This window comes from Octodon degus, unplaced genomic scaffold (genome assembly GCF_000260255.1).
Source record: "Octodon degus isolate 3935 unplaced genomic scaffold, OctDeg1.0 scaffold00023, whole genome shotgun sequence".
Lineage (NCBI taxonomy): Eukaryota > Metazoa > Chordata > Mammalia > Rodentia > Octodontidae > Octodon > Octodon degus.
The window spans coordinates 17,223,276-17,246,624 of NW_004524599.1; the positions used below are offsets into that span (position 1 = coordinate 17,223,276).

The 23,349-nt window shown below is 43.6% G+C and overlaps 1 protein-coding gene across 2 annotated transcripts in view; it reads left to right on the plus strand.

The window, feature by feature from the left end:
- The window catches only part of Gmds (GDP-mannose 4,6-dehydratase), a 577,953-nt gene that overhangs the window by 240,946 nt on the left and 313,658 nt on the right, over positions 1-23,349 (plus strand). For both annotated transcript variants that reach the window (XM_004628408.3, XM_023712142.1), the window contains exons 5-6: positions 17,614-17,806; positions 19,171-19,275. In XM_004628408.3, the coding sequence (XP_004628465.1) occupies positions 17,614-17,806; positions 19,171-19,275 (298 nt within the window). The remainder of the gene's footprint in view (positions 1-17,613; positions 17,807-19,170; positions 19,276-23,349) is intronic.

Below are 23,349 nucleotides of genomic sequence, written 5' to 3' on the forward strand. Positions count from 1 at the left end.
GAAAACCTCTGTCTACTTTGGATTCTTGCTCAATGGAAACCCTTTACTTTCTGTAGTAAAGCTTTCGGCCTGTTTCAGCCCCTGCGGCCCTTGAGCATGCTGTGTCACTCACTCTGCTGCGCGAGGCCTGGGCAGAAGAAAAGCTGCAGACGTGGGCTCAGACTGGAGGCTTCCTACTAGAGCTGCCCCCAGTATGGGCTGCCTGGAACAGCTCAGGGTTTGGCAGTGAGCCGAAGAGAGATGAGCTGGTCAGACATTCACCTGTGAAGGGAGCAAGGGTGCAGCCCAGCCCTGTGCGTCCGGGTGGCAAGTATAGCCGTGACTTGTCAGAGAGGGCAGAAGGCTGGGGATTGAATGCATAGTGAAGTGTGGGCCTGATGGCACACAGGACAGGGTGCCTTGGTGACCGAAGGGGGTCCCAGAGCATCCACAGGAGAGTCTGGACTTTACAGGAAGGTCTGCACTGTCTTTGGTGCTGGGCTGTTTGCTTCCCCCCCCCAATAGTGCTTTCCTTTTAGTAATGAAGTATATACTAATACCTGTGAACTAAGCAACTGCACTGAAGCAAGCAGTGTGTAATGGTAGGGTCATGCTTGGAATGCCTGTCATTCTGGTCTTCTAATTACATACTGCTGGTCAGGATATACCAATTACTGCCATACTGTCTCTCAAGTAAATGTTTGTTTACAAAAAAAGTAATAAATGAAAACAAGAGACAAAAAATAATGTCACAGGACTGTCCTGCTACAATGCTGTATATGATTAGATTTCTAAATTTCTGTGTGAAAATATGTAAATGCTTATTTTTATTTTTTAAAATTTTTTTATCTTTTTAATTTTTTTCTTCATATTCTTCAGGGACTCAAAGTTTAGCATATCAATACTTGATGAAAAATACCTGTTCCATGTTATGTCTAAGATGTTTGATATCCAGACAGATAATGAGGTTAAGCTTAACTCCCTATGTTGTAGGGCAATAATAATAAGCCTCTCTTCTGGAGGGTTAACAAGCTAAGTTTGCAGTCAAAAAATGAGAGAAGAATGGCTATAAGCCAGCCAACATTTGGCCCTAGCCTTTCAAGGTCAGTGAAGACTCAGGACAGAGGAGAACCTGTACTGTAACATCGTGTAACTCAATTGTGTCCCAAATTTTCTGATCAAGGAGATTGTGAGGCCACAGAGGAAAGTGATCAATGATATACACAGTATCTAAGGAGAGTCACATGGAGAGAAAACATTTTCTCAGCATTTCACAGAGAGCAAATTGGTCAAGCAATGGCCGTGACTCATCCACATGGCTGACACTGACAAAGGATCTACAAACTGTGGTACAGGGTTTCAGGCTAAATCCTGTGGGGATTTGACTTTTGACTGACCTTATCAGATACAAAAGTTACATTTCTTGTTGTACAGGTCTTGCTTTATCTTGGTCTTAACCATCCAGCAGAAAAGTATGAAAATGAAGTATAAAAAGTAAAGCCAGTGGCCGGGGAGATGGCTCAGTGGAATAAGCGCTTCTCTGACAAGCGCAAGGGCCTGAGTTCAATCCCCGGTTCTGCAAAAAAAAAAAAAAAAAAAAAAAAAAAAAAAAAGTAAAGCCATATTAATATGCTGAGGTGTAAAAGGCTCAAGTCAACAACTTTGAATATTGCCAGTCTTATGGAAAACCCACTACTATTATGGGCTGCTGGAGTATATTGGGATATTTTGCTGAATTCAGTATTTAAATGACCATGGACTGTCCTTCCTTTGACAAAACTAACCAAAAAAGTGGGATAGAAATGAACAGTCATTTTGTATCATCAGTATACTCAAAATAGACATACAGCTCCATTCTCTTAATTCAATGAATATAGAGGTTTGTTCTAATAGTTTTTGTGGACGGGATATCATGTCTGCATCTTGTACAATGAATACCCACTAAGACAACAATATGCAATGTATTAATTACTGAAAACGTGCTAGTAATTGGTTGTAAAACTGTCTCATTGCTATTTGTTTCTCAATAAAATTATTTTAACAAAAAAGAAGTATGTCAAGTAAAGACCTCTGGAAAAGTGGGCTGTGTGGGCCCCTGATGGCTCATGTCTGAATGGGGACCAGGACATGCTCAGAAGCCCATCAGTCTGTGGGCTTAACGTACTCAGCAGACTGTTCTCAGCACCTTCCTTCTGCCTAGTGCTGTTCTGGGTTTTGGGGGCCCAAGAATGGCCTCCAGTTCATTTTCATTAGTGTGTTCTTTCATTGCCTTAAACCACTGTGATCCCCTGCACCTCTACCTGCAGGGTGATGGTGGAGGAAAACTAAGGTCAGTCAGGTGACCACAGAGGCCACTTTCTCTGTGCTATAGAAAGAACCTCCAAGAGGGCGGCCCTTCCTCTGGCCAGATGGGACTACTAGTGCACAGCAAGCCCGAGTCTTGCTTCTCTGCTCTACTCATAAACCTTAAGTTCTTCATTTTTGAAGTATGGACTCTTGATTCCTGTGTTGCTTTTATTGCAGACCCCTCTGAGAGGCGCCAATGACTCCTTTTCCTCACTCAGTGTTTGCCATGCAGTGGGCCTGCTGCTCTGCTCCTAGCCTCCCATGCTAGTGAGGGGACATCTGCTATCCACAGGCAGGATCAGAGGAGCAGCCACTCCTGATGTGTTTTGTCAGAACAGAGCACATTCCGTGTGGGAGAAAGCACTCTCACCCTCTGTGGTCCCAAGAGCTGCTTTGGTACAATGGCAGTCATTATGTTACATTATTTATAGATGTGCTTTTTAGGATGGTAATAATTAAAAGAGGTCTATATTGTGCTATCTGAGTATCCAGAAAACCAACTTGCTTCCTTGTCAAGGACCTTTGTGCTGGAATAAGTGTCTCTAATTGCTGGAAAACTTCAGTAGTCGGCTGGGTCAGGAGTGAGTTGCCCACAGAATCTGAGAGACACGGGCAGGAAGCCAGAGAGGGATTGTTCAATCTGCCACACCTGGCAGATCACCTGTGCCCTTCAGAGGTGCCACCACCCTTCCTCACAGCTTGAGTGGCAGACCCCCCAAACCAGTTATCCCTGACCTCTGCAATGGCCTGGGTACTCAGAGCTCAGTGTCCCGAAGTGTATCCTGGATCCTTAGGAGTTTTCCAAGTATACTTACTCTTTTTAATTTCTCTCAGTGAAAGTACTCCTAGTGCCTTTCTACCATGGTGCTCTCCAGGTCCCTTTCTCAGCTGAGAGCAAAGCCCTGGTATCTTTGTCATTTGTTTGCTTCTTGTCCTGGTCCACACCAGCGGGCTGTTCTGATGGAGAATTGGGCACACGTGCCTGCCTCCTGCATGCCAGCATGATCCCCACTCTCGGCTCATCTTCCTCACACCAAGGAAACTCCAGTTCCCAAGCTCTGGCCTTCCAGTTATTCAGCCCTGTCTTTTCTTATCCTGCCAGTGCATTAGATGTCTTCCAAGGAACAGTATTGCAGTAGCCACTGGACAGTGCTACATGTTCCTGTATCCCTGGGTCCTTCTACCACACCAGTTCTATCATGTAAAGTCAACACCATAACTTTTCTCCCCAGGAAGCTGTGTTCCTGCTCCCTCTCTACTCTGAATCCTTGACTCATCAGAGTCCCCTGCAATCTGGGGCCACCTTTCCTGTGCCATTGCCACAACTCCCACTGTCAGCCTTCCTACATGTGTCTGGCCGATGTCTGCTTGGAAGGGTCCTTAGCTTAGTGTATGTGTGTAACTTCCTTACCTTATTATTTTTTTCTTTTCCATGTCATTTTTAATATCTTATTCTTTCTTCTAACATAGATAACATTTAAAATATTTCCAACTCTTTTTCATTTGAAATGCTGATTTTTTTTTTCTTTTTAAACATTAATAACCTTTCAGGCTATCCCTGAGGTCACTGAGCCCAGATAGCATGTTTGGACAAGAGAAGGTACTTCTTTGTTGTAGATAGGTAGGGCTGGCATGGGAGCTGTGAAGCAGGGAGCCCTGGGCTTAGAGCTTAGAGCCCCAAGAGGGAGTAGTAGGTGCTCTGTGTCGCCAAAGGGGAGGCTGGGCGGGAGAAGCCAGGACAGGCAGCTGGAACGAGGGTGTATAATCCAGCTCTCCCTTCAGTTGTGTCCATGTATTTATTTAGCAGCAAGAAACATGTTTATGTGAAAGCTAAGCCATCCTTACAGTATTGCATCCATGAGAAAGTATACTCTCCACTAGGAAAAACTGTCCTAAAATAAGCAGCCTGGTTCTCAATTCAACCACCCTGTTTTTAGAAAAAGCATTAGTTTAGTGTTAAGTTGCATAGAAAAGTTGGACCCCCAATTCTATGTGCCTAGCTTGCAGTTATAGGAAATATTATGTATTATAGGAAACATTAATATAAAGGATGCATATGGTGTGTGTGTGTGTGTGTGTGTGTGTGTGTGTGTGTGTGTTGGGTGGTTTGGTTATTTCCCTTACATTATTATTTTTCCCTTAGTGTTAATTCCAGCCGCACTGCTTATTAACTGTGACTGCAGGCGAGCTCTTAATTGCTGTGAGCTTCAGTTTTTCCAGATGTAAAATAGATATAATAGTAGTCCCTGACTCACAGACTTGTCATGGTACTTAAGTGGCAGAGTGCTCGTAAAGCTCTTGGCCCAGTGCCTGGCCCATGCCGAGGTTCAGACACTTACGGTGACTATGACTTCTGCGGCAACTACTACCTCCGTGCCTACTATATCTCTAATATTATGTTTAATTGCTTTGTGTGGCAAAGCCTCAAATTATTTAAAAGTATAGCCCAACATTCCCTATTTTATTTTTTGTTTCCTTTTTTTTTCATACTGCTTGTCACTGTTGCATTTATTGAAGGGACATTATTTTATCTGTTTTGATTGTCTTCTCACTCAAATAGAAGTTCATGGGACAGAGCTTTCTGCTTGCTGCCTTCCCTGCAACCTCCTGGTGCCGAGAATGGTGTTGGGCATGGGTCGCTCTATACCTTGCCCTGAGTGAGCTGGAAGAGTACTTGAAGACCGTCGGTGGTCTTGTGAGTACTGTCAGTTGGTGCAACTGGAGCAGTAAGTGAAAGCAAAGTGGACTGGGGAAAAGTCCGTGCCAAGCAAGCATGGATTTTAAATATATAGAAAGGAACCAAAAGAAAAAAGACTAAGAAAGGTTTTGAACTTCCTTTCCCACGTGGAGTCCTCGCGTTCTGGTTTCCCTGAACACCACAGGGAAAGGATGAATGGGCTCTCTTCACAGCTTTGCACGCTGCTCTCTGGTGACTTCTCAGGTCCCTTTGCTGCCCATCAGTACCTCAGCAGTGAAGCTTTGGGCTCAGCTGGCTGTGGCATGCATGGCCAGCACAGGGAGCAGACCCTGGCACTCTGGGCAGTGGAGGATGCCTCAGCTTCGGCAGCACCGCCTGCTGGCTTGTGACACTTTCATAGTGCAGCACAAAGAGCAGAGAGCTTCCTGTGTCCTCTGCAAAGCCTCGACGTGTTGCTTCTCTTGGTCTCCTCCATGCTCATCATACTCACCCCTCGTGGTCCTGATTCTCATGTGCAGCTTAAAGCTGAAAACATTTTAAATGGGGGGCTAGAGAGTATCCTGAATGCTAAATTGCTATACCCAAATGCCCTTACAGTTCCCCAGACCATTACATTAGTAGCAAGGAATAGAGAGATAAGCAAAATTCATAGCAAGACCTGTGCTTTGTGACCAAGATTCATAGTCATCACGATTTTGGTGGTCTTAGAAGGTCATTCCTATTCCTGTGTTTTGATTTTATGTTGCGGTTTTCATTCATGTAAACTCAGCCTTCATATAGAAGCTTTCAGATAAGCTGTGGACTCAGCTTTATGATTTTGTAGCACTGCATCCTTAGGAGTTTAAGAATTTAATCCATCTCTCATTCCTCCCTCCCATCATTCCTCCCTTGCTTTCCTTTGTCTCTGTCTGTCTGCCTCTCTGTCTTTCTGTCAGTGTCTGTGTCTGTGTCCATGACTGTGTTCCCCTACCCCTACAGGTCTGAACCCAAGTTCTTGCGCAGGCTAGGCAAGTGCTCTATCCCCTGGTAAAATTTTTATTTGGAGAGAAAGTCTCCCTAAAATTGCCCATGCTGGCTTCAAAATTGTAACCCTGTTGTCATAGTCATTACCATGTAGTGGGGATTACAAGTGTGCATTATACTGGTGGGCTTTTAACTTTCAATCTAGTCTTTGCTCTCATCAAGGTAGTGAAAGACCAGATTTTATGGAAAAAGCAAAATCAAGTGGCTGAAACTTTGTTCCAGTGGAAGTTCTGGATTGTTGTGGATGCCAGGTTTAGAAGCCCCACCTGTTTTGTCTGTTGTTGCGCAGGGTGTCAGTGCCTGACATTGATGAGGTATATTGTTTGATGTTATTCCCAAGCTTCACTGCTACCTCCCCAGGTGGTTAATCTGTGGAGAACCACGAGTATTTCAGGTAAGGGAAGCGGGTAGCCATCTTCCTTTTGACTTAAACAAAGTCCCAGTGAAAGTCATTTTTCCAGTCAGAAAACCATTATTTACATATTATCTATGAATCAAGACTTCCTCTTATTGTAATAAATCCTAAAGGAAAATGGTGTACTTTTATATAAAGGAAATGTTAAAACTTGAAATTGTAGGCACTCATGAGTTTCCTAGGGCCATTTTTCAAGCTGCCATAAATATGCCATTGTATCAAGCTGAACTTTGTCCGTCATAATCCTGGAGGAGCAGCGTGGTGCTCACTATCAGTGGAAAGGTGCCATATCCCAGATACCAAGCGAGGAGTCCTCGCTGGGGCCACATGCAGATTTCGACCTGCCACAGCCTAGGTTTCAAGACTGGTATGTGTTTTTGTCAGCATCCTGGGTGTACTGAGGGTTGGAGGCGTTGGGAGTCCTCCCCAGATGGGCCCATTTTCTGGCATGTGTCCTTACTATGCAGCTTCTAAGTACATTTTATACAGATTTCTGCCTTTCGTTAATCTTCATTTTGGGGATTTTTGTTAATTATATGATTTCCAGGCATACATTTGAGGCTTTTTGAAATCTGTTCCACTTTCATTTTGGACTATTTTTAAAAATGGATTTCTTTTTTTAGCTCATGTTCCTTTGCCCCTTGATCCTTTGAGATGCAGTTTAAAGTCAGTGATAAAGAGATATATTTTTAAAACATATTCATGATATTACCTTATTTTCATTTCATCTGGGTAAATTCTTCCTTAGTTGTAGGTTTTATTGGTTCTTGTTCTTAACGTTACTGATAATTATTTTTAAAGTTTTGGTTTATGAGCTGTGTATAGCTCAAGGCTTGCCTGGCATGCTCAGGGGTATGAGTTCAGTTCTTAGTATCAAAGGGAAAGGTGATTTGCAAGTGTGTGAGGCCTGCTTGCCCTGCCCTTGCCCTTAGGCCCTACTTCTAAAGGTGCTGTGATTGGGACCCCAGTGTGGGGTAACTGAGTACAGAGCCACTCCATGCTGGAGGCTGAGTTTCCAGCCAGCAGTATCCTGGAAATCTAAGGAGTCTGTCCCTCCATGGGGACCAGGCCTCTCAGAGCAGAGGCTCACCTGCAGCTTTGAGGTCACTCACCTCTGTTCTTAGACACATAGCTTAATGATAAAAAGCCAGGTACAATAGTGCATGACTGTAGTCGCAGCTCCTTAGAGGTGCACAAAGGACTGCTTGAGCCCAAGAGTTCAGGACCAGTTGGTGCTATAGGAAAATGCCAATCTCAAGTTTGTATCAATAAAACCTTTGAAGACTCAGGATTTCAAGCTGTCAGAAGCAGCATTTTCCATCTCCCCAGCATGGGGCAAGGAGGTCTGTTCAGCCCCTGTGGAGCCCTGTTCGCTCTTACTGAGCTCCGCCAGCTGCAACCTGGAGCTCCCACAGGCCTGCGGCTGCAGTGCCACTCTCTTTGTGCTGCAGTCACTTCTTCTGTTAGGGGTCAGGCCTACGCAGACCCTCCCCTTAGCATTTTCTGTGTACATTTTGTCACTGTTAAGCTGAGAGTGGCAGCGGGGAGTTATGACACTACATTTTGGCTGCATGTATGCCATGTTGATTCATTTATTTAAAGCAAGCTATTTGAACTTCCTCTGAAAGCTCCAGGCTGCCAAGATGCTTCGCAGATGAGATGTTTTTGCTATTGAAAGATAGTTCTGGTGATGTTGAGGATGGCTTATAGGAAGCCCGACGAAATGCCAGGAGACCTGGCTCCTCTAGGCTGGGGCCACAGGTGAGCCAAGCTGCACAGGGGATGCAGTGTCTGGGCAGTAGGTCAATGAGGCCTGGACACCCTGTGTCACTCTGGGGCCCCATGATGATGTCTCTTCCTGTGGCACTTAGTGGCTCTTTTTGCATAATACTTGTTGATTTTCTTTTCCATCCTGATCCTCAAGTTACTGTTGGCTAGAACTTGCCTGGGTTTCTCAAAAAATCAAGATTGGAAAAGACTAATATTTAGACTAATAAAAAGAAACTGAGGCTTTATAGGCGGATTCCTTTGCCTGTTGGCTATTGTGAAAATAATGATTCAGAGTTTTAGTTAATTGGCATAAATAACTTCCTGTATCAGTTTTTTGTTTCATATTCCTCAGTCACACACGCAAATGTCTTTACCCTTCTGTGACAAATATGTCACTGGAATTAGGTTGGTTTTTTATCTTTGCCTCTGAAATCACAGGCTCTAATTCTCAATGTTTTGCTTGTTTCCCTGTCCTCTGCAGGCCCTTCCCTCACTGCCTCTGGTGGCCCGCGGGGCGGGCGCAGCCCCTGCCCTCGCCCTCTGGTCCCCACAGCTCCCTCCAGTAGCTCACTGGTCCAACAGCAAGGACTACCACTGCCGGGCAGCTGCTCGGTCCTGGGCAGTGCGCCTCCTGCTCCGTCTGACCTGTGTCTTCCCATTAAAACTCAAGTGTTTAAGTTATATAGTAATTTCAATGTAGAAAAAATTGAAAACTAAAGTTTGTCTTTTTTGAATGGTGGTAAATACCTTTTGTTATACCTTTTTGTTGTTACAGAAAAATAGTACTTTAAAATTAATATTGAATAGTATTAAATATTAAATAGTATACCTTAACAGCATTAGTTTATTTCAGCTACATCATTACTATTAATCCTGTGCTATTAATAATCATAAGCTATTATTGATCATGCTTTTCTCTTTGAGAGTAGGACATCATGCTGAATCTATCAGAGGCTATCATGGAAGCAATTCCTCATTCGAGCGTAAACATGGAATTGAGCAAAAGACATGGAGAGATGGAGTGATTTTGAGAACTCACTGTCTTTTCTGAAGGCAGCCAGCTCTTTTTGTTCATTCCCTCCGGAAGGGTTCTGGGGGCCTAAAATGTGCAGGCTGGGGTGAGGAGTACAGTGTGCAGGACTGGGCCGTTCCTGCCCCTCTTGTGACTTTGCCTTTTAAGTTTATGTTTCATCAGTGCGTAACCTGCTTCTGAGTGGACTGCATTCTTACAGTGAGCAGATGAAGAAGGTGTGTTCTCCGTGCCACTTGCTTGCAGACAGACGTCTACTTTGTTGATTTAGTATTTAATCAGCTGTAAAGAACTGTTTGCCTTCTGTGAGGCCTTCCCCACTCCTAAGGAGCTGGCCCTGATTCTGTCTCTCTGTATTCTTTAACATCTTCAAACCTTAGTTATTTTGTCCCTTTCTAGGCTATGATTTCCCAAACCAAAAAAGTTAGCTTGGGAAGAAGACCCTTTGTTTATGTGATAACTGTTCTGTTTCTTGGAACATTTTGCCTGGGATCTCTTTGTGTTCCAGGTGCTTTCTTAAGGTGAGGCGCCAGGGTGCCGTGGTTCCCGGGCTAAGAACCACAGACTCCTGCAAAAGGCCACTGCTGCCTGCTGTCTCTGTCTGCTCTCTTCTCAGCGAGACTGTATTTTCCTGATCTTTTAGTGTCAAACCAAAGTTGTGTCTTCAGAAAGCTGGGGGTATTTAGAACCCTGAGGATGAGTGTTTGTTCTTCTTGCTCTTATGTAGATGAGGTCTCTCCAAGGGTCCATCTCAGGTGCCTTGCCATTCCAAGTCTTTCTGGCCACAAGAAATCTCGCACTGTCATCCTGCTAATTCGGCCTCACGTGCATCTCTCTGAACAGTGGAAGCTCTGGGCTTTGCATCCGCCTTTTCCCAGATTGGTTTCAGATTGGCAGGAAGTCCCTAAAAACTGGCCATTGACAGGATCTAGCTTTTATATTTTGCCCTTCTAGCACGTGTATGTTTCTGTTCTTATTTTCCATTTTCTGTCTGTGAGTTCCTGCTTGTGGCGGGGCTCAGTCTGGAGATGCCAGAGATGGAAGTGGTGGGAGCCGGGCTGTTCTCCCTGTAATTCTGTTCCTAGGTGCGCTTTGCTGTTGTGCTTGTCTCGGTCTGCAGTGACCTACGTGAGATTACCGTGGGTTTTTCCTCACCCTTCCTTGCCTGTGTGCTTTGTTCCTTAATGAATTAATAAATTTTGAAAAAATTGGGATGTAGTACTGACTCTCACAGCAGCTGCCTTTCTGCTTTCCGCAACAGCTGGGTATAATTTCTCCTCTGCTGTGACCATCAGCTACCTTTTTAGGGGCTGACGTCACATTAGTAATTTGCTGGTATTTTTGTCATAGTGCCAGCATCCTGAAGTGTCACTCATGTTTTCCTGGGTGCTAGTCCTTCTTAGTATTTTGTCTGCATTCTGTTCAGTCTGGCAAGGCTTGGTCTTCACCACTGTTTCTGCCACTTGAAGCAGTGTCACCTGCATTGTGTCAGAGAGAGAGAGAGAGAGAGAGAGAGAGAGAGAGAGAGAGAGAGAGAGAAGGAAGGAGTGAGGGGTACCTCTGCTGCTGTGTTAGGTGGCCGCCATTTGTGCTGGTGAAAAGGCCACAGGGAGCACCAGAACTGCTAAGGATGGAAGAGCATTTTGAATCAAAGGGAGTTATAAAATTTCTTAGGAAATTTTTTTCTGTATTTAGGACAGGGGCTACAGGAGCTCTCTACATAAATTGGACTGGTAGTGATCCTCCTATTTTGAGCCTCCCAAGAGCTGGGATTACAGGCGTGTGCTACCACGCCCAGTCTCAGTTGCTGTGAGGGTGCCTGACTGGCCAGGATCAAACCCCGGCCCCTGCGCTCTGCTGAAGCAGGCACTTTAGTTCGTTGAGCTATCAGGCCAGCCCTTTCACAGGGAATTTAATGAAATTGAAGATGCATGTTTTCCCATCCAAATCTATGTGCCTGCCTGACTTCCATTTGTAGGCCTCAGAGATCCTTGTGTAATCTGATACAATTAATTTCTTTAGTAGGCTGACTCATTATTTCTGTTAATCTGTAAAAATGTCCCCTCATTGTCACTCTAGAAAAACTACTTAGCTTCTGTCATTTTCTCATGCAGAAGTCCTGACAGGATTTTCCGTGTACCAGCTGACAAGTCTGTAAAATGGACACAGAGAGCACAGGTAGCGGCGGTGGCTTATCTTTGGTCCCTGGAATCCCAGACGTTTGGGAAGCTCCCTACAAAGCCAGGAGGTGTGCCTTCATATTTTTTTAGTCCAGTTTTAATGTATACAATCAAATTAATATCTGTTTGAAGTATAGTTAATGTTGGCTTTATTGAATCACATTCAGAAAGGGGGTAAGGAGTGAGTGCAGAGGTTCTAGGAGCATATGAAGGTGGCACACATGGGGCAGGCATCACTGCAGCAAGGGCACCCAGAGACCAGTGGTGACAAGCGAAGACTCAGACTCGGTCTGGGGCAACTGATCCTCTTTTTGCTCCCAGGAAGTGAGAATCAGCGGAGTTGTTAGATTTATGGTGAGGTTGGCTTTCCAGAGTGAGAGTAAATCCCTTATAAAAAGCAAAAACCCAGAATGGAACTCCCTCTGTCTTGTGTACTCTGACTAATAAAAGTTTCAGTTAGCTGTTATCGCTCAAAATACCATCTCATGCGAACAAGCGCTGCTGCTGATTAAGCGGGCATTTCCCATCCTCCTGTGCACTACGCGGCGAGCCGGGAGATGCTTTGGAGCTCAGGGCCCCGCAGTGTGGGAGCAGGGGCAGCGCATGCAGCTGTGCCTTCGAGTCCCGGAGTGTGTCTTGGGGTTGCCACCTTGTCCTACGTACTGGAAGCTTTGTTCTCCCTGAGAGCCCTCTTTGCGGATTTCAGAATACTTAGGGAAAGAACATCTTAATTTACCTTTGGGCACACAAAGGTAAACGGAGATGTTGCGTTTGTTTAGTCTAGCTAAAATTCATCACTCTGTGGAGTATGATTGATGTCCCAACCCATTATTATTAATGCTTTTGACTAAAAAATTGTAATCAGAGCAGGAAAAAAATATAAAAATTGGGTTTCCGGCTGTGAGGTGTAGCAGTTAGTGGCCTGTAGTGTTGCCTGGGGCTGGGCCGGGTTAGCAAGCAAGGGCTGGGGGCATGTTGCAAGCCTGGGCCAACAGGAGGTTGCTCTGTCTCCCCCACCCCAGCCCTTGCTTCGTAGTCCCTGACCGACCCCTGGCTGGCGTTGACAGACTGCCCTGGAAATGCCTCTGCCTCCCATGTGCGCTCCTCTCTCCATTTGCTCACGTGACTCCCCAGCGGCATCCAGGTTAGGATAGCTCACACCCCAGTGCCCCCTTCTTCTTCGTGTGCTTGTCTCCTGCCTGGACCATGGTTTCCTCTGTCCGTGTCCTCTGTCCTCCCTCCTCCCTTCAGGTGTTTTCTCCCCGACCTGTCAATCCCCGCAGCTGCCTCCTGTGGCCTCCATGCCTTTCTCCTCTGCGGGGAGGTAGTTCCGACCTTCTAGATCTGTTGCTGACCACACTGGCAGGGTAATGTCCTCGTGATGCCTTCTTGTCTGCCGCGCTGACCCACACCTGCCTGGCTTTGTGTAGCTTTGGGAAAACAGATTGACATCTGGTCCCAGCTGGCAAGTAAATGTCAGCTCTGCTGGGCTCCTGCTCCCCAGAAAAGCCTCTCCAGGATGGAAGGCAGCGCTCCCTTGCTGCTTTGGATGATTAATAACTTTCACTCACAGAGGAGCGGTAAACAGTATGACTTCTTGTGTGGTCTCCGGCAGCTCCAGCTCGGGTTGTGGCGAGCCTCCTCGTGTGTCCCTGAGATCAAACATTAGAGGAAGCCTTCTTCTGGACTCTGGTTATCATTTACCACTTTTACTTCTTTTGCAAATCTCTTTTCTGAGATGACATTTTTAGCCATTCATTGAGATTTTTAAAATGGAATTTGTGGCCTAGGTAACCTTTCTTCTTTATTAGGGTTAAGTGCCCAATCATAACTTAATACTTCTTATCCATTCATGTAGGTAGGGTCTCTTCTGTGTGGTAGGAACAACAACAGAAGAAAAAAGCCAGCTCAGGTCCTCACAGGGCTGGCCCTGAGGGGGCTGCTGGGCTGCCGGGGCCCACAGGTCTGCATGATGGGGCTCTGGGGGCACAGCAGGGTGGGAGGATAGGGCATTTAGTTAGTTCTCTGTTGTGAGGTCCAGAGAGGGCCCTGGGAGAAGAAAGGAAGGAGTGGACTAGGGATTCTGAGCCCTCAGGAGTACAAGCACCCAACTCTGAGCAGGGTGGGAGTGGAGACCTGGAGGGAATCAGGCTGGGGGGCAAACCCTGGGGCTCCAGTGGCTCCACTGAACCTCAGGGGTCCAGGGTCTGTGGAGGACTCAGCATATGCTACTAAGAATTTTGCTTGTCTTTAAATTTCATCCCATATTCTTGTTTTCTCAGTGGCCAGCTCCTCCCAGCCCCACTCGCCGGTTGTGATCTCAGTGGTTCTCTTTTCCTCTGAATTCTGACTTCTTATAACTGGTAAACCTTTGTCTTAATTTCTGTGTTCTAGCACAGAGTTATTTCTCTGGCCCTTCAAAGTTTTACCTGTTATTTCACTACTGTTCAGTTATCAGTTTTCTATCACTCCGATAGCCCCTTTTCTTCTCTACTAGTTTCTGTATGTTTATTTTGGTATTTGTGTGCCTAATACTTACATACATCACTGGTTTGCCTGCTGTCTTCATTCAGCAGGTATTGTGCCAAGCAGCCTTGCAGTGTGTGCGATGCGCAGACAGCAGATACAGCCCTGTCCTCAGAGAGCTCACATCTTGTTAGGGAGAGAGGTAACAGGCAAGATAAGAACTGTCAGTGCAAAGGAACTGATGCAGCACAGAAGGGTAGGTAAAGTGGGAATGAGACACACTGGGTTGGTTCAGAGGCAGCAGTGGAAAAGGGAGAGGAGAGGCCAGGTACCCAGGGTGAAGGCCCTGACTAGGAGCAGACTGGCCCCAGTGTGAGCATGGCAGAGTGAACCGAGAGGGAGAGGCCCCAGCCAGGTGTGGTGGGCCTGCAGTGGGAGTTGAGAGCCTGCCACTTCCGCTCCTGTGAAGGCCTTCGGAGGGAGGGGAGGTGGTGAGAAACAACGGAGGACTGTGGGTTTGTTGGGGGGGGGGGCTACTGACAGAGCATGGGGCGAGGGAGATGCAGCCTTGAGGGCAATGTGCACCCCACTGTCCCATCATCAGAACTGAGCTGAGTGCCTGGGAGCAGCCTGGGTCTAGGTCTAGGAGCACTTTGCACACCTACAGCAGAGAGGGGTGGCCTTGGTGACATCCAGAGAGGAGTGAGTGCTGCCCGGAGCCCAGGCTGAACGGGGATGCCTGGGTTCTGCTGGGACGAAAGCTGAGCCTGGAGCACTGCTGCCAGGACTGTGGAGCAGTTATTTCGAGAAAGGACATTAGGGTAGTGTTTTGTAAGTTGGGATTTTGGGGGTTTTCTTTTTATCAGCCTGATTTCATTTGTCCTCCTTATTAGGCGAACTGTTTCTACTATTAATGGAATCTCTGTGCCTCAGAAAATGTGGCTCTTTTTCTGTGACTAGAACTGTATGCCACCATCATGCCATAGTACAGATGTCTCTGAGTTAGGGTTTTTGTTTTCACTTTACGGTGGTTCACACATTACCCCCATTCAGTAGAAAGCACACAACACATTTTAAGTTTGATCTTTTCCTGGGCCGATAATGTGCGCAGCCTGACCCTCCGTACAGTTCCTACCTCGCAGGGGAAGAACGGCCTTCAGTGCTGCCTGCAGAGTATGGGTGTGCAGCAGGGAAGGTGGAACAGATGCTGTTTTGATTTACAAAGGGTTTATTGGGACCTGACCCCATCATATGTCCAGGAGTAACTGTTTTGACAAGGTACCAAAACAAGTAATTATAACCATATTTTAAAACATTTTTACCCTTGTTTGGGCTCACACACAAGAGATAAAACTGTAAAACTTACACAGAATGAAACAGGAGCAAAACTTCATGATCTAGGATTAAGAGTTCTTAAATATGACATTGAGACCATAGTGCTGAAACAAGAAGTAGGTAAATGGTATATGTTTTCCTACATTGGCCACCCGTAAGACAGTGGAAAGACAGTCCTCATAATGGGAGGATATCAGATTAATATTGCCCCTTAGTTATTGCAGACTGATCAGGTCCACAGTCTCCCAAAAGAGTACATGGTGAAGGCTAAATAAAAGATGGATGGAGTGATTTGAGGGCACCAGGAGAATCAAAACCCTCTCTGAGAATTCGAGATTCTGTCAAGTCTAAGACCAAGACCTTCTTTGAGTGGCCCCTATTTATTTAGTTACCAAAACAAGGAAGGTAAGTGCTCAAGACAGGCAGAGCCACTCAAGGACTTCCCCAAGTAGGGTATCCAGTTACTCCATGCTGGAGTGAGATGCATGGGGCTCAGTCTTTATCTAGTTGCGGTTGGAAGCAGGTGTCCTTGGCTGGGACCTTGTCTTACCCTTTGAGGTGTCATGACTTCATGCAACATTACAGGCCTCAGCCAGGACTAATGACTCACAGAGATTTACTAGCTATGAGTTCCCTGCCCAAATCCAGACAAGGGGCCTAGGCCTTGGACAGACTCACAAGTACACATGGAACTAACTGGTTAATTTAAGTCCTGTTCAGAGCATCTTCAGAGTGGTCTTCATCAGGAGGAAAAGCTGAAGTTGTATATCAGACAAAGGAGTAATATCTAGAATATATAGAGAAAAATTTTATGCTCAGTAATGAAAAGACAAAAAGTTCAATTTAAGGAAAAGGATTAAGGTACACAGATGGCCAATGAGCATGTGAAAAGATGTGCAGGATCATTACTCATAAGGAAAATACAGATGGAAACCACAGTGAGACAAAAGGCAAACCACAGTTAGTGTTGGTAGGATGTGGGGAGATGAGAACCCTTAGAATTTGCTGGCAAGAATGTGGGATGGTGTGGCCACTGTGGAAGGCCACTGGAAGGTGCTCAGAATGTGAGACCCAGTGTTGCCATGTGGCTGAGCAGCTCTGCTGTGTTCAGGAGAAATGAAAACATTAAGTGAAAGCAGCCAGTCACAAAAGCCCACACATTATATGTTGTATTCTTGTGAAATGTCCATAATAGGTAAATTGGTAGATTTGTGGTTGTCTGGCTTGGAGTGAAAGCTGGGGCTGGGGAGTGCCTGCTGAGGAGCACAGAGTTTTTTGGGGGTGTGAGAATATTTTGGAATTAGATGGTTATGATGATTACATAATGCTGTGAATAGATTAAAGCCACAGAATCATAAACTTTAACATGGTGAATTTTATGGTATGTGAATAAATCTCAACAAACTATTATTTGAAAAGATTCCATATTTGCCTTTGTGGCTTTGAAAGACTGTGGGTAAAACATTCTTTCTTCTTCTTTTTTATTTGAAGGCTGTTACCTGAGGTTTACTCAGGGCTAGATGACAAGGGCTACTCGGCTGTTGACTCCATGTTGAGCTATTGCCCAGGTCCTGAAATACTTTGTAATGGCTGAAGCCACTTCTCAGGGGACATTAGGGATCAGGAAGTAACTAAAGGCCACTGAACTCACCCAGTGAAAGGTTTTTCCCTATGAAGACATAGGACATTCATATGGCAGTGCCTACACCAGTGTCAAAGAGTTTCAGCATCATTATTTTAGAGAACTTCGTATTAGGTTAATTTGTTGACTGTGTATAGAGATATTTTAAGAAAAATGCCCATTCTCACAGCACAGAAACATATAGAATTGTCTCCCAGTGCCCTTTTAGAAGTTAACTCATTTTTATGTACTATACATTACCAAATTGCCGTATGCATCATCTCATAAAAAGATTATATAGACTTGCATTATTCTACGGTCATTCTGTCTTAATTTAAAACTGGAAAGCAGAACAGTCTTTCATACATTCACTGTGTTCTAACACATACATTCTCAATCATTGCAAGAAAAAGTGAATTGGGACTTGTGCAGAATGTGTCGTAGGCCTGCACCCTTAATTTTCAGGGGGCGCTTAGCCTGTGATAATCTGTACCTCAGGGATTTAGTTTGAACAGCAGACGTAACATAAGGGTTCTTTACATTACAATAGGTAGTGAGTGGGTATTATAATATTTTCATTTGGTGGCAGAAATAGATGACAGCCATACTCTTATTCTGCTGTTAGAAAGTAGGACTGCTTTCTCACTAACACCATGTGCACAATGCATGGAATCTTAGTGTTTGCCACCCCTGCCACCATCTGCCACTGTTACCTATGAATGCAGCCTTGTCTCTACCCTCTACTTGCAGATTTCCTTTGACCTAGCTGAGTACACGGCAGATGTTGATGGGGTTGGAACTTTGCGGCTTCTGGATGCAGTGAAGACGTGCGGCCTTATCAACTCTGTGAAGTTCTACCAGGCCTCCACGAGTGAACTTTATGGGAAGGTGCAAGAAATACCCCAGAAGGAGACCACTCCTTTCTATCCAAGGTCACCATATGGTGAGAAGCCTTGCAGGACATTCTGTGTGTGTTGGGGCGGGGATGCTTTTGTTCTCTGCCTCCCAGCTGAAGTCATCTGGATGTGAGAGCTATATGAAGGTAGACTAGAGTGGCTAGACTTGTCGAGAAGCCTGCCTTCCTGCCTTGCTAGCACACATGCTCACTGCCATTGCTCAGGGCAAAATTGCTACTGACTTCGCCATCCACCTGCGTGCAGCCTTTCCATCCAGATCACGATGAGGAACATGAGCCCCAGTGTGAATTTTGTGCTCAACTGTTCTGAGATTGTGCTGAAGTGATAAGGTTTCGTGTTTTTTATTTCCTTGTGAAAGTTTCCCTGAGCTCAAATCATTAAAAAAAAAAAAAGAAAGAAAGAAAGAAAGAAAGAAAGAAAGAAAGAAAGAAAGAAAGAAAAATCTGGTACCTATAGTGTATTTGTAAAGAAAATATTCACGAAAGATTTCAGTGATAAAATTTCAAGGCAATTCAAATGTTAAGATTCCAAATTTCTTAGGGCTGGCCAACTATCTCAGCAGATTAAAGCCCCTGTTTAGGCAGATGTAGCAGCTGGGCAGCGTCACGCCCATACTTAGCGTTACTGCATGTGTCCTGAAAGCTTTGCAAGAGGGCAAATCTGAAAAGTTCTTACCACAAAAATATTGGGGGTGGAAGCAGGAAGAAACTTTTGGAGGTGAGGAGTATGCCCAGTATGCCCGCCAACTTGATAGTGGTGGTGGTTTCCTGGGTGTGCGCAGATGTTAAAATGTATCAAATTCTATAGTTGAATAAATGTAGATTTTTGGTGCTGGGGAATTTGCTTTTTCAGTACTGAGGATTAAACCCAGGGCCTTTGTACTGAGGAAAAAAAAAAAAAAGATGTAGCAGCTGGGGTTCAGTCCCTGGTGTGCAGTGCTGCCCCACCCACAGGGTACACTGGGACAATGATTGAGGCTGGGCTTGGTGGCGTGCGCCTGTAATCCCACCATTTGGGAAGCTGAAAACAGGAGAATCACTAGCAGTCCTATCTGTGTAGTGAGACCCTGTAGATCCTGTACTAAAATACAAAAAATAAATAAATAAATAAATAAATAAAAATCCAATCCAAATTTCTTTCTTTTTTAATTGTTGAAAGCTAAAAAACAAAAAATACAGTATGAGATCTAAGAAAAGTAAACTTGCATATAAGATAATTAAATTAATAAAACAGTAAAAGAACAAACTGTGGATATACAAAAGTAGATTATTGTATATTTCCTAGGAGCCTTATTAAGGCATAGAAATGTTTATTTTGTTTTGGCTTTTAATTCATATTTCTTGTTATTTTGCTATATTACACATTATAACTTCTGAAATTATTCCAACAGGGGCAGCAAAACTCTATGCCTATTGGATTGTGGTGAACTTCCGGGAGGCATATAACCTTTTTGCAGTGAATGGCATTCTTTTCAATCACGAGAGTCCCAGAAGAGGTTAGTAAATATACTGATTAAAAAGAGAACTTTATTGATCCCTATCCTGCATGCAGATCCCTGGGTGTGGGAGCTGAGTCAGCAAAGGAGTCCGGGTGTGGTGGTGCAAGCCTGTAATCCCAGTGATGGGGAGGTTGAAAACAGGAGGATCACTAGGAGTCTGAGCTGCATACTGAGACCCTGTACCAAGTACATAAATGAAAAAAGAAAAGAAAGAGAGAGAACTTTAGACTAAGCAACAAAAGTTGTAGGTAAAGTCTGCATATGTTCTATTGACCAAAATTTTTTACCTTATTTTTAATTATCATAAAAAGTGTCAGAAGTGCTAAATGAAGAAGTGTTAAGTAAAGAAATATAAATTTGGTCTTAATTCCTCATCAAATTTATGTGGATTTTTTTTTTTTTTTTTTTTTTTTTAGGAAAGGGTCTAGAGGGTGTTCAGGGTCTCACTACTAGATCAGACTCATAGTGATCTGCCTGTTTGCAGCCTCCCAAGAGCTGGGATTACAGGGGCACACCACAACACCCAGTCTCAGTTGCTGTCTCAGCGCGCCCCGGGAGCAGGGCCAGTACAGCAGGCCCAGAAACTGAACCCCCAGCCTGTACATCTGCTTGAAGGCACTTTAATCCACTGAACTATTTATGCAGTTTTAAAAAATTCATTATGAAAAACTATGCATATTCTAATTTTACTGTATTTGTTAGTGGTCTTACTAAGCGCATTTTCAAATAGGAAGTCACCATATAAACATGAGAGAGTAAAAAGTAAAATAATGGTTGTATCTAGAAGTTGCTTCTAATCACATAAACTCAAGGAATTGGATATTCAGTATTTTTCTTTACATTCCATTAAACAGACACCAAGAGATTATTATGCTTCTACAGTATATTTTAAAATAAGTTTGAAATCATTCTTTATAGTGAAAAGCATTATCAGTTTTTATAAAACCATATTTGTATTGGCTGGTTGCCTTTTCATGGTTGTTATTGAGACCATTAACATACAGTATTAAATTTTAAATAAAATGTGTCCTCCCACTGTTACTTCTGATTGGTGAAGCATAAGAAATCTTAGCTAAGCATACGTACTTTTAACAAAGTAAAATTATCTGTATAATCTGATTCCAAGACATTTTATTAGATTTCACTATCATTTAGTCTTTTAGTGTGAACATGACTGAAAAGGCCAGTATTATAGGTCGTCTCATGCCTAACGACTGGTATAATTATAATTTTTGCAGTGAAATTTTACTTGACTATAGAGCTACCTCATTAAACCAACAAGCCATAAAGAAAGATTAAAGTGACAGGTTTATAAAGGTATCTTTAGCGTCAGTACATTTTTATTTTATAATTGCTTATGTTAAAAATTCCCATGATGGACTATTAAATTCTAAGATGCAAGCCTGTCATTTCTGTTGCCCAAGTTGCCAGAAACATTTCTTTAATGAATTTTGTGGTTTTGGGTGTGCCCCTGAGGGGGAGAAGTGAGGAGGAGCTGAGCCTCTGAGCCTGCAGCCTCTGGGATCCAGCAGGAGAGAGAATCCCTGCCTCCTCTCTCACAGACTTGTTCACACAGCTTGCTTCGACTTCTGTTTTCTTCCCTGCTTCACCTTTTCTACTTGAAGAAAACAGCAGAGGTTAATTATTGTGACTAGGAGAAGGAAAGCATTTGTAGGTCGTGGAGCTAAGTGATAAATTTAAATACAGTGCCCCTCAATACTCTGTAGCTCACAATGAGAACTTACTTTCTTTGTTGTAATTACTTGCATTTAGGTATACATTTAAAAAAAAGAATCCAGTTGTGTCATGTACAGGTACAAATTCACTATGATAAGATCTTTCTTTTTTACAAAAACTTTAAACAAGAATTCTACTTTGTTATAAAATAAAATTAAAGGAGACAGGTATAATGAGGAAACAGTCTTTCCTCCATAGCAACTCCCAGTCCTGTCTGCAGACCACGGTTGCTTTCCTGCAGAAAGTAGCCTGCATGAATCGTCCTGCCATGCGGGCCTCTGTGAAGTATTACAAAGTTGAGTTAATAGCAACACTGGTTTTATTGCATGTCTAGAAATCAGTAGTGTTCTATTTTTCTAACTCCATCTTCATAATCAAATAATGAAAAATGTAAAAGTATCTGTGAAAATGATGTTAGTGCTTTAATAATCTACAGCATCTATACCTAGTACTGTATTTCTAGGAACCTCAGAATTTTCATAATCCACAGGTTACTTTTACAGATTGGTTATTATTTTCTGAGGAGACTTACCATAACAAATCTCATAGTGGTTGGTCTGTGTTATATTCTTAAATCTGCAGCCTCTAATGTACCACACAACTGCTAGTAGGCATTCAGTGGACATTGTTAAATGAATGAATGAATGGATAAATTCTCATATTTCAGTAAAGCATTCCAAACTTGAAAGTTAGGTTATTGAAGTTATACAACAGTAGAAATTTGTAGGATGGTTTTAAATAAATATTGTTTTACTGATTTTAGAATATAATAATGATAGCCCACAAATTTTTAAAGTAGTGACTCAATTTGATAAGCTTTAATGAAGAGATAAAGTTAATTTTGTAATCATTCTTGTTTGGGTACCCACAGCGTGCTGTGACAGTTTGCATCCTTAAGCTGGTTGGCCACACATCCGACAGTGTTCATGCCCTGTTGTGAGGGGCACAAGCAGCCCTTTCCTTTGGATGGAGTGGCACTAAGCCCTGACCTACCCAAGGTGCAGTCACAAAGGCCTGAATCATTGAGCCCACATTGTATAGATTTGGGGTTCAGCAACTTTTCCTCAAATAGAAAAAAACTGACAAGGGGCGTTTTGTTACATGAATAGCATTTCATGAGAATTTATAACTAAAAAGTGTGGGAGAAGTTTTAATCTTTAATTTTAAAGAGAAAAAATAAAACACAATAATACAGAATTGCAAAACAAGATAATTGGAGAGTAACAATGGTTAGTATAGTGGGTATCGTTATCTTCAAGTTGGTTATTCAGATTACAAGAAGTGTCTTAATAAAATATACTCGAGATCAGAAGTGGCTGCCTGTGACTCTGGAGCCAAATCAGCGTGCACCCTCTTTCTTTGTACATCACGTTGTGCTGGAGCCTGACCAGGCTCGTTTGTTGCAGATTGTCTGTTGCTCCTTTCACACTGTAGACTCTTGTAGCCTGCAGAGCCTAAAATATTCACTGGGTGGACCTTTGAGAAAACATACTGTGGCCCCAGCTGTAGACATTTGGTTCTTCAATATCCAAAAGCCTTTTGGTTAGGTTTATTGTGGGTTTCTCTCAAGCTAACAAGGAAATCTTTTAGAAAGATTTCTAAGGAATAAGAGTCAGAGTCCACAATGACCAATCCTTGTGCTAAATTCTGGAAGTACTCTGTGCGCTTGCCATTCATTCTGTTGTCCTGAAATGCTGTACGGTAGTGCCCAAGTGCTCTGCGGGAGCTAATGGTCAGTGAGGCATGGACCTCACCTCGCTACTGCGTGGCTCATCACAGCAGCCCGCCTCCTGAACACTGCCCTTCCCAGCTACATGTTCACTGTCTCCTGTATCTTGTCCATTGCAACACTTTATGATTTTCTTCTTTTTAAAAAAATGCTATTTAGATTATGGGTAAATCTCTGTGTGTTGTTTTCAGAGCTTTATAACACCTATAGAGGTTGTTGGGCTCCCCTGTGGTTGTATACAATCAGCAGTCAGAAACGATCCAGTGGCAGGCCCAGTAGTAAGAGTGTCAGATTGCTCTGGCTTTGGGGTTACGTTCTAAAAATCAGGCATAGGTGTCGTATTTGCTACTAAAATTTTAGAACAATATGGCTGGAAGGCATGCACATGTATATTAGCATGTTTTATGAATAACTACATCATTGTGCACTGTATATTGATGGTCACAGATATTAATAAACTGCTTTTATTTTTAAGCACTTAGATTTTTAAAGTAAAAGTATATATTCACTTATTAATGAAATAAGTAAATACTTCATGCATAAATTGCATAAAGCCACTCGTGTCTGAAAATCTTTCTCCTCTTGTATTTCTCTAAACCTGCAGG